Source organism: Gavialis gangeticus, unplaced genomic scaffold, assembly GCF_001723915.1.
Source record: "Gavialis gangeticus isolate Ggan-Ray unplaced genomic scaffold, GavGan_comp1, whole genome shotgun sequence".
Lineage (NCBI taxonomy): Eukaryota > Metazoa > Chordata > Crocodylia > Gavialidae > Gavialis > Gavialis gangeticus.
Window position 1 is genome coordinate 29,532,503 of NW_017729025.1, and position 10,633 is coordinate 29,543,135.

Consider the following 10,633-nt stretch of genomic DNA (forward strand, 5'->3'; position numbering starts at 1 on the left):
TAAATGACAGAATCCTAACTAGTTGTTGCCACTGCACAGCAAACTGCCCATGTGTGCAGTAGTTTAGTTAATTCAGCAGTATGGTATAATTGCAAATTAGCACATTCACAATGGTTGTTCCATAATTTTCTATTCTTATAGACAACTACATTAGCCTTTTCCTCTCTCTCTGTGGTAGGCTGATCTTAATGAAGTGCCTTTTATATGGATTTTGATTAAACTCCCTTAAGTGTTCAAAATAAGACATCTTTAGAAGGATGTTTTCCTTTATACAAATGTTTCTTGGTATGAAACTGGGGTTGCAATGAGAACCTGGGCTCTGAGCGCTTGGATTTGTGAAATGATGTACAATGGGAACACAACCATCATTTTTCACTACTGTCAAAATGAACTGATGGCTCATCTTATTTGTTTGTCAGGAGGAATTTTCTGAAATCTAAAATGAGGAACTGTAATGCCTTGTCTCCAACAGTCCCTGCCTGTGACTTTGTGTTCCTGGCACAGAGAAATTATTATTTTTTAATTGTAAAACAGGTTCTGATTTGTATTTTTAAAAAGGTTTCCTCTGGAGGGAGACAAATTCCCTTTCTCCCTCAAAGGCCATTTAGTTAAAGTAAGGTAGAGTGATTCCTGTCCCCTTGGTTTAGCTGTAATGAGCATTAAGTGGTTTGTCTGCAGAGAGAGGAGTTACTCAGCTAGATTACATCAAAGTCGTATTATGCCCTATTCCAGGTGGAATTTTTTTTTAAGACCAGTAAATATTCATGACGGTAGGTAATATAAGAATGCTCCTTTTATGAGTTTGGAGAGTAATTCAGGCACCTGTATCAGAGATGAAGTTATGAACTACATACAATTAGTCTTTTTTTTTTCCAAAGGCACAGTAGAAAAAGGGGATGTCAGATTTTACAGCTCTATAAACAGTATAGCTCAAGTGCTTAAATTTGATAAGTAAATGATGACTGTTCTATAAGTAAATGGTTACAAAGAGGGTGGAGCCAGACTGTTCTCAGTGGTGGCAGATGACTGAACAAACAACAATGGTTTCAAGTTGCAGCAAGGGGAGTTTAGGTTAGATATTAGGAAAAACTTTCTCACAAGGAGGGTAGTGAAACACTGGAGCAGGCTACCCAGAGGGGTTTTGGAATTTACATCCTTAGAGGTTTTTAAGACCTGGGTAGACAAAGCCTTGGCTGGGATCATATACTGTATTTATCCAAATGCAAGACAGCTCTGAATGTAAGGTGACCCCCCGCCCCCAGTAATTAGATTCCACATATGGAAAATTTTATAGATGTAGTATAGCTTTCCATGTATGGAAACTAATTATTGGAAGATCTTTTTAAATTAGTCTCCCCCCCCCACACACACACACTGCAGGTGGTAGAGGGAGAGGTGATGAGGGGGGCAGTAGGGAAAGGTGGTTGGAGACGGACATTGTAGGAGGTAGTGGGGGGGCATGTGGTAGGGCTGGTGGGGGACAGTAATGGGGCAGGCAGCATGGGGTCAGGTGGTAGGGGGCAGGCAATGTGGAGGCAGTGGGGTAGGCAGCTTGCCCCCTGCTGCCTGCCCTCCGCCCCCCTTTCCTCTTCTCCACAGCACTTGCCTTGCCTTGTGCCTGAGCCCTGCAGTCTGACTGCCCTGATTTCCCTCTTCTCCCCTCCACACCATTTCTGACCCCCCCGGCTTGAGGTCCCCATGCTCCTTCCTCTCATCTCACCCCCACAAAGCCTCTTCTCCCGCTTGTCTCTCCCCTGTCGTCCCCCCCCCTTACTTTCCCCCCCACCAGCAGGCTCAGTCCCTGCTGCAGCCAGGGGCACACAGCATGGCTCCAGCCTTGCCCACTTGCAGCGGTGTGAAGCCAGCACTGCTGCCATGGGGCTGGGCTGGAGCAGTGGTGTGGACAGCACACTGCTGCTACAGGGCCAGGCTGAGGCCATGTTCCATGCCCCAGGCTGCAGCAGGGACAGAGCCTGCTGGTGTGGAGCAAAGGTAAGGAGGAGTGCAGCAGAGAGGGAGAAGCAGTGTGCGTGTGTGGGAGACTGAGGGCTGTGGCAGGGCATGTAGAGGTGGGGTGGGGTGGGGGGTGGTAGCTACAGTCTCAGCTCTGGCCCCAACCCTGGGTAGGGCCCAGAGCCACGGCAGCAACCTGCCCCCCACCCCCTGCTGCCTTGTGCATGATTGTAAGGTGAAGAGGCTTTTTTCCCATGTTAAATGGGGCTGGGGGGAACCTTATCTTCTAATAGAGTAAATACAGTAGTTGGGGACAGTCCAGCTTTGAGCAGGGGGTTGGACTAGATGACCTCCTGAGGTCCCTTCCAATCCTAATTTTCTACGATCCCATGACTAGGTACAGGTCTTAACACCAAAGTCTTCATCAGTTTTGTTTTCACTCTTAACTGCATTTACTGGGAACATTGGCACCATGGCATGTCTCTCTCCCTAGTGTCTTCCACCAGCACCTGCTTCCTTTTTCTGCTTCCTTAGCCACTCCCACCACCTTGAAATTGGGAGTAGGGGACCTCCCACAATGAGTCAGCACAGCTTAGTCGGCAGTTTTGTGCCAGGCTCTGACGTCTGCTGACAGGAGAATCCAGACTCTTGATTCTCTTCTGCTTCTTCCAGCCTCCTTCCTTCTACATTAACCCACATGAGCTGTTGCACCGTTTCTCCTTCCTACTCCCTGTGTGACTTATGGCAGCACCACGCCAACAAATCCTGCTGTTCCACATATGCTTCCTAACGTTTTCCCTACATACTCCATGCTATGTGACCAGTTAGATCCCAGATTGGGAAAGGCTCCTGTAAGGGGCTCCCCCCAGGTAATTTTCTCTTTTATCTAATGCTAAAATGTTAGTACCAAGGAGAGACAGGCAAAAAGAGCAGGGAATCGATCCCTTTCTTCTCTCATTTGAATAGAAACTTTTTCTCATACCATAAGGAAGGACAGGACCAATGCCCTTGGGCAAACAAACTTGTATCGTGCTGCATTGACAAGAAAGATTTTTGCTTTTGAAAAATGCACTGCACAGAATGACTGGCTGTCAGGAAGTTGAACATGTGTAATGGGAAGGATATCAGGGTGGGGTGTAACATTTTGAGTAGAAATTCTTCTCCCCTGGTTTATTTCAAAGGCAAACATCTGCTAATACAATTGCTTGTGAAGAATTCAAATGATCAGAGCAGAGCAGGACTGACTGAGCAGTATCCGTAGGGAAGATCAGCTCCACTGTAGCCTGCAAAACCCACATCATGGCAACTGTAAGAGTTTAGCACACTGCATAATTGACCACACAGAGTTCCCTTATTTCTCTTTCCTCCCTGACCATGCTGCGCAGATACAGAGCCTAAAGATTTAGCTGCCTCTCAAACTAAACTAAACTAAGGTAAACTAAGGTACTGTGTCTTCAGGTGGTACAAATCAGATGGTTCTATTGCAGTGCCCTTTTACATCAGCTGAGTGTGTGGCCATTTACGTGCTATGAAGTTTTGGATTCTGTAGAGTCACTGAAACCAGGGGGAAGCATGTGTATTTGGAGTCAGGGTTAAGCATTCCTAAAGGCTGAACACATTGCTTATGTGGTGATTGGGATCATTTGTTTAATTTCTAATGATGATTGTGGCAAGGGGGGTATGAGCCATTAACATTCCAGCTGAGCAGTATGTTGTGGGTACTTATAAAGTGCTTTTTTCCAATGTTGCTGGGAGGTTGCAGGGTGGAATTCCCTGATAACCAGGAGGTCAGAGGCAGAAAAATTCTGGGAATGTGGTTCTTGATCTAACGTGGGAGAAAATCAGCCTAGGTCTTGCTGCTGAGCACTTGCGCCTTCAGGTTGGAGAGTTATGGGATCTTTTAAAATAAAAATCATGATGTTAACTGCTCATCTGGCACCTACCTCACATAAAGAATGTCCATAAGGTGTTGGTGATCAATCTTGGAGAGCACAGTGGAGAAGCTGACAGCTCTGACTTGTGTTTTCTGTGCTCTGTTGGAGGCAGATCATTTACTGCTGGCAAAATAACTCATCTGTATTCTTTTGTTCTCTCTTTGCATTTTATTTTACTCTGATCACTTATGGAGGGTGGAATTTAAAGATCAAGTCATTATTGAATTTAAACATGGGTTTAGGGTGTACAGGGTGGTGGTTGATTAGATTACACCTAGTATATCTCACACCTGACTTTCAAAGATGGCAGTGCCCACAGCTTCAGGTTGCCCTGAGTATGTGATTGGGCAGAGGGCAGGGAACCTTTGGGTACTAGAGGCATAATTTGAAAAAGGAGAAATCCATTTTGTCTATCATTTTGTCCTTTTTATTAACTGGTGTGCTCAGAAACTATGGTCTGCCAGAGAACAAATCACTTTCAGAGTCTAGGACAAGCTGGATTGTAAAAACTGTATGAGTGCCTTTCCACACACTCAACATAACCTACAGTGGTTTTTAAAACATGATTGTGGTCAGCAGGTTTCTAGCATGTTTACTCTGGCTGCTGTGGATGGGGAGCTCAGTGTTTTGGCCTAAAGACTGTTACTATAAGTTGTTTGGGCTAGGAGCGATGGTTTATGACTGGTACAAGACAAATAAGTAATTTATAGGGTAGTGCTAGTCTTTCTTTAGTAGTCTCAGGGTACAACAGTTCATGCTGCTCTGGGAAACTGAGCAAAAGTCCACCTATATGCTATGGTGATGGTTGAGCTTGCATCTCATCTTACTGTGCATCTTTAGGGCTCATATGAGGACTTCTTATCCATAGTAGCTCTGTGCATGTCTGTGTAGACACACATGCACGCAAACCCAATCAAAAAAGAATGTACAAAAATATGTGCAGTCCAGTGGCATCTAATTTCTAGGTAATCACCGGGCAATCTCACCATTTAACTGCAAAACACTACATCTGCTTTTTCAAACAACTTTGGATACCTCTGAAACCTTAAAGTCAAGAATATGTATGTGTTTCACTAGTGACATGTGCTCATGTCTGGCACTGAGCAGCCTGTGACTGTTATTGTTAGGGGCCTGAGAACTTGCGTGGTTTCAAATAGCTTTTTTATATTTTGTTACAAAGAATATCCAGAATCACTTGTGTAATACAAAGCAGTTTTAACACAACATGAATACATTTCTCTGGAAGCTATTTTATATTTTCTGGTAGATGCTTGTAAATCTTATTTAACTTGTTGTGATGCTTTCTTTGTGTGCAGCTTGGCACATCATCAGGCATATTCCAGTTTTTCTCATGAATAGTCAAAGCACCTTCAGAGATCAGGTATATCTTGCATGCTAACAGGGCTGCACAGCATCTTAAAGAATGAACAGAAAATAATTTGCAAGGTGGTTGGTGTCTCTACTGGGAGCTGATGTTTCCACAAATGACTATGACAGATTAGCACTGTGTAGGACTGACCCTTAGAGAAAGCTCATACATGTAAAAGCTCCTACTGGGGCACCTTGCTTAAGTGGGTCTGTTTCTGAGTGGTGCTTTCAAAAGCATGTAGAAATCAGCATGTCCCCTCCAAATTCAAGTTAACTCACAGCCCCCCAGCATCCTAGGTTGCTCTGTAGCCTCCTCCCACACACCTTGCAAGGTGTGTGGGCTAGCCTTGGCCCAAACTGTCTGCTCCAGCTGAGCAGGGAGCTGTGTGCCCCTAGCTTCTGGTCTGGGCCACTGCAGGCACTTGGCTGCATTTCCAGAATCAAAAGTGAATGTCTGCTCACTTGCTTATCGGTTCAGTCCATGCAGTTTAGACTAATTTGTGAAGATTGACTTGATTCAGCCTTGGGCTTTTTGACTGTCTGCACCTAGCCCAAGAGGTTTGTTTTTTCTCTCAGTCATGGTTAGTATGAGCCACTGTGCGTTGTGGCTTTGCACCAGTTTCAAAATAATTAAAATTTAGTAAAATGTGTTTTACAAAGAATGTTAAGAATACTGTTTTGCGCAGGTTGTCCACTTGCTTAAGCAACAGAATTAACTCAAAACACTTCACACATGCTGTTACCAAAATTGTAAGCAGAAATAACGTTCGTCAGGTTCATGCACACAAAAGAAAGTACAGCAAATGGTTAAATGTGACGAGAACAGCTAAACGATTTTGCCCACTCTTTCATTTTTATTGTGTAAAATTTGCAAATATATTGCTTCAAAGCATGTTCCAAAACTAAAAGCAGATGTTACTGCTGTGCAGAACCCACCCACAGAGCTCTCTGGCAAGCTATCTTATGCACCAGGTCATCCTATCTCATGTTGCTGTTTTATTGTAATGCTAAACGGGCCATAACACTATCCAGGTTGAATACAGCCACTTTATGTGAGATTGCATTTTACTGCCCTATTGCTATTTATGCCTAGCTTCACTTACTTCTGGAGTAGCAAGTTAGATCACAGGAATTTCTGGCTATACCTGTCTGTCTGTGTCTGCGCTTCAGGTTTGAGGTCTTGCTGTACTCTTGTTGTTCTCCTTGTTAATACATTGAATTCCAGCTGTGACCCCTTTTAGAGAACTGTGTGATTAACTGATTTTTGCTTCACTAAATAGCTCCAGAAATAGCAGGAGAGGGGGAATGAACTTTACCCAAACTGAAATATTTTTATTTTGACCGAAGTTTTAAAAGACTTTAATAAAAAAAAATTGAGGGGTATTTATAAGCAAAAAAAAATGTGCTGTTTTGAAACATTGAAATGAGAAAATGTTTAAATGAGAATTTTAGCTTTTTCAGAATCTTTTTTTCTTTTTCCCCTGAGAGAAACGATTCCTTTGCATTGAAGTGAATTTAATACCCAGATCAGTGTTCCTGAACTTCCTGTTTTAATAGAAATTTGGGCCAGAAATTTTCAGTCCGCTCTAGCCCAGAGCATTATTTTTTGGTTCTTTCCACAGGAAGGAGGGGAAGAAATAAGGCTTGTTGTAGAACGGTTTTACTGAGGTTAAAGCACAGGAGGGTTAATCAGTTTTTCTGTTTTCTCTTTAAAGATTCATCTTCCAACTATATCAGGCAACTTGAAACAAAAGTCAAACTGCTGGAGGATGACAATAAACTCCTTTCTCAGGTAGGTTTTCTAATAGCGTGATTGCTGTCAATATTTGGTGTGACTTGATCCTGCCATTAGTTCCATGCAGACTGACAGACCCTCGTGCTTCACTGGGGTCAGTGAGGCCCTGTAGGAGTTCATCTGTCTACTTCCATTTATTCAGCTGTGATCATAGACTCACAGGAACATAGGGCTGGGTGAGACTTCAGGAGGTCATTCAGTTCACACCCCCCTGTTAAAGGTAGGATCATCCTTGTCTAAGTCACCCTAGTCAAGAGCCTGTCTAACCTTCTTTTTTTTAAATGTTCAGAGATGGAGACTCCACAACCTCTCTAAATAGCCTATTCCAGTGCTTAACCATCCTCACACTGAGAAACTTCTTCCAAATATCTAATCTAAATATCTAACTTTGTTGCAGGTTTAAGAGCATTGCTTCTTGTTCTGTCCCATATGGCCACAAAGAATAATCTATCATCATCCTCTTCTAATACCTGAAGGATGGTTATAAAGACAGTTATCAAATCCTGCCTGTCTTCTCTTCTCCAGATCAAATAATCTCAGTTCTTTCAGCCTTTCATTGTTAATCATGTTTCCCAGACTTGTTTCCCAAAGGTTTTGGCTCTGCTTTACAAACAGTCCCCACGAAACATGCTATCTCGAAGTTGTATGTGAAAATAATAAACTGCTAAAACCTGTATCCCGAATAATAAACTGCATGAGAGGAAGGAGTGGGGAGAGAATGTAAGCCAAGAAAGTGTATGCACGTGAGAGAGGATGTTGGTGAGCTTTGGAGAAGTCTGTCACAGCTGTGGTAAGACGTGTGGAGGAACACAGAAGGGCTGCAGGCATCTGCTGAGAATGCCAGTGTCTCCATGAGCTTTGTTACAGGGTGCTGTCTTGACTGCCGATCCGTGTTTGACTGTGTAGGACTGGATTAGAAGCTGATAGTAAAAGGATACCACTGGGCCCTCACCCCTTGTAACTTCTAGTTATGATCTCTGGGTTTAAAAGCAAACGCTCCCATCACAGCTAAGAATGTTGTGCTTGCATCTATCCTTCCAGGCCCGCCCTGCCTGCCACTGCGCTGCTTTTGTTCTTTTTACTTCTCTGCTGCTCTGGCATGAAAATGCAAATGAGAGATCAGTAGGGAAGACCACACTTACCTAACTGGCATTTCCACAGACTCCAGCATAGAGCCCTGGGGACCAAATCCTCTGCTGAAATAAACCAGAGCAGATTATTTGAAGTCAGCTATATGATACAGCTATATTATACCTATTTACATCAGCCTCCAGTTCAGCTTTGTATCGCCAGTCCTCTTGGCTTCTCCCTTTATCCATGTGCTATCTTATTAACTGATGGTTTTTTTAGGTTTCTTCATTTCTAAACCTAATTTCTGTAATGTTCATTTCTGTGACTCTCTTAAAAAAACAAACAAACAAACAAAAAAACCCAAAAACAAAAAAACAAACAAAAAAACCCCAGGTCAATTTCTGCCCCATTTAAAGAGTCGGAGTAAATTTTTAGGATGGGTTCCTTGCATTAATAATGTCACTTTAGATTTATTGAAACAAAGATTTTTTTTCCCCTGAAAACAAAAAACCCTGACTTCTCCCATTTCACATTGTTCTGCTGGCTGCTTCCATTTCACTGAGAGTGAGCCATGAAAACATCCCTGGACCAGTTTAGTATTACTTTTGGTTTTGCTTTTGGGTTGAGAGAGATGCTGAAATGTTCATTTGATAATCAAAAGTCAAGCTCTTTCCCCATTTGGGCATAATGCTTACATCTTTGGGATTTTTTTTTCCTATTAGTGTGCTGTTTTTGTAAAATCTTACTTTACAAAAACCTAAATTCCAAGCTGTGGTTTGTCCCAACTGTGGCTCTTTAAATTCCTTCAAGTTGTTGCAATCATTAAATGGCAAGTCTGGTGTTAAAGCAAAGGAGTCTGTTAATCTGCATCATCAAGTTTTCAGCTCCAGGTGCCAAAGAGTTAAAGCTCAAAAAGGCACTCGGTCAACGGTTTCCAAATGGCCTTCAAACATTAGTCAATTGCTAATTTAATTTTGGCACTCATTTGCCCACCCATAAGTTAGCTGGTGGCAATTTAAACAGTTTCACTGGAAATATTGATAAACAGATGGGCCATGTTGAATGGTTGCTAAGAAACCAGTCATGGATTTGGTAACTGGTTCCCAGTTCAGTATGTCCTTGGCTTGATGACTCCTATCAGTAATGTAGGGAGGGATGCAACTGGGTGCCAAGGGCACAGGGGCAGTGGCAACTTTGAGTTTCCATGCAGTCACGATTTGCATAGCTACCAACAGCAGCTGCTTTCTTTCGCTGCCCTGCCAGTTGGAGGCCGGAGTAGTTGCCCTGATAGCCCACCCTAGTTATACCACTACTTCTTATCTTCTCCAAGTCATGGAGATTGAGTTGGCTGGCTGTTTTTATGAGGTCAAAAGAGTGACAAGTAATTAACAGGTGAAGAGTTCATGGGCTAAAAAGATGTCCAAATATTTTCCTCTCTCTGGCAAGTTGCTGCCAGCTAGATACTTGAAATATGTTTTTTGCATTTTTTTAATGTAGACCTCACATGAGGCAACCCCTTGACATGCTCAGGTTTGAAAGACCATATTTTATACCCTGAATTCTTATTTTAAGAAAGCATAGTTTTCACAGATTATCTTTTTAGCAGCTTTTTATTTTTATTTTTTAAATAAAAGTTCTTATTGCACCATTTAACAGAGAATGACTGGAGTCCTTTTTTTCCCCTTATATTCAAAGAAAAGTGAAAGGGGCACTGTCCTATTTGGTACCAGGCTGTTTGGTCATTTGGTAAATGATTCAGCTTAATACATGGATGAAAGGCCACTAGCTGAAACTAAATGCTGGAGGGAAAGGAAATTTTTTTTTTTTTTTTTGAACCACCATTTGCTACTGATCTGTCTGTACTGTGAAGGGAGTCTGCTGTTAAATATCCAACTCAGTTTTCAGACTTGGGGGCGTGAGTTTATACTTCATTTCACACTGTTTCTGTACATCCAAGTAGTTGTGGCTCCTTCTGCATTGATGTTTTGGACCCTTTAGTATCTATTGCTGTCGTGTCTTCAGTTATCCAGGCCTTTGTGGCTGCATTACTGCAAAGACGCTTAAAACTAGGAGTGCAGTGTCCTTAAACAAACTAACTCTGGACTTGCATGTGCAGCAGCCACCTCCTTTGTAATAGTGGCAACTGGGACTTGTGGCCCCAAAACTTTATTTGCTTTTCAAAAAATCTCTGGCTCTTCAAGGCACTAAGACCACTACTTCAAATAGCTTCTTTGTGCAATATCTATTTGTCTCTCCTAGGCAATTATGTGTCCTACATTACAGTGCTAATAGGAATGATGAAATGGTCCTTCTTGAGGGTAAAATTCTTGGGAACATGGAAGTTTTCACTGTAGCTGGTATGAATATGTGGACCTTTTTCCTGAAACTCATCCTCTTCAATATTATGTTCAAAATTCTTTTAACCTCACTCTTTAAGAACATCAATAAAGAAAGGAAAGGACAACGATAAGAAGTGTGTGTGTGTGTGTGTGTGTGTGTGTGTGTGTGTGTG

The 10,633-nt window shown here is 42.5% G+C and overlaps 1 protein-coding gene across 3 annotated transcripts in view; it reads left to right on the top strand.

Annotated features, from left to right (window-relative positions):
* The window catches only part of CCDC85C (coiled-coil domain containing 85C), a 198,982-nt gene that overhangs the window by 93,198 nt on the left and 95,151 nt on the right, over positions 1–10,633 (top strand). For all 3 annotated transcript variants that reach the window (XM_019518590.1, XM_019518588.1, XM_019518589.1), the window contains exon 2: positions 6,971–7,047. In XM_019518590.1, the coding sequence (XP_019374135.1) occupies positions 6,971–7,047 (77 nt within the window). The remainder of the gene's footprint in view (positions 1–6,970; positions 7,048–10,633) is intronic.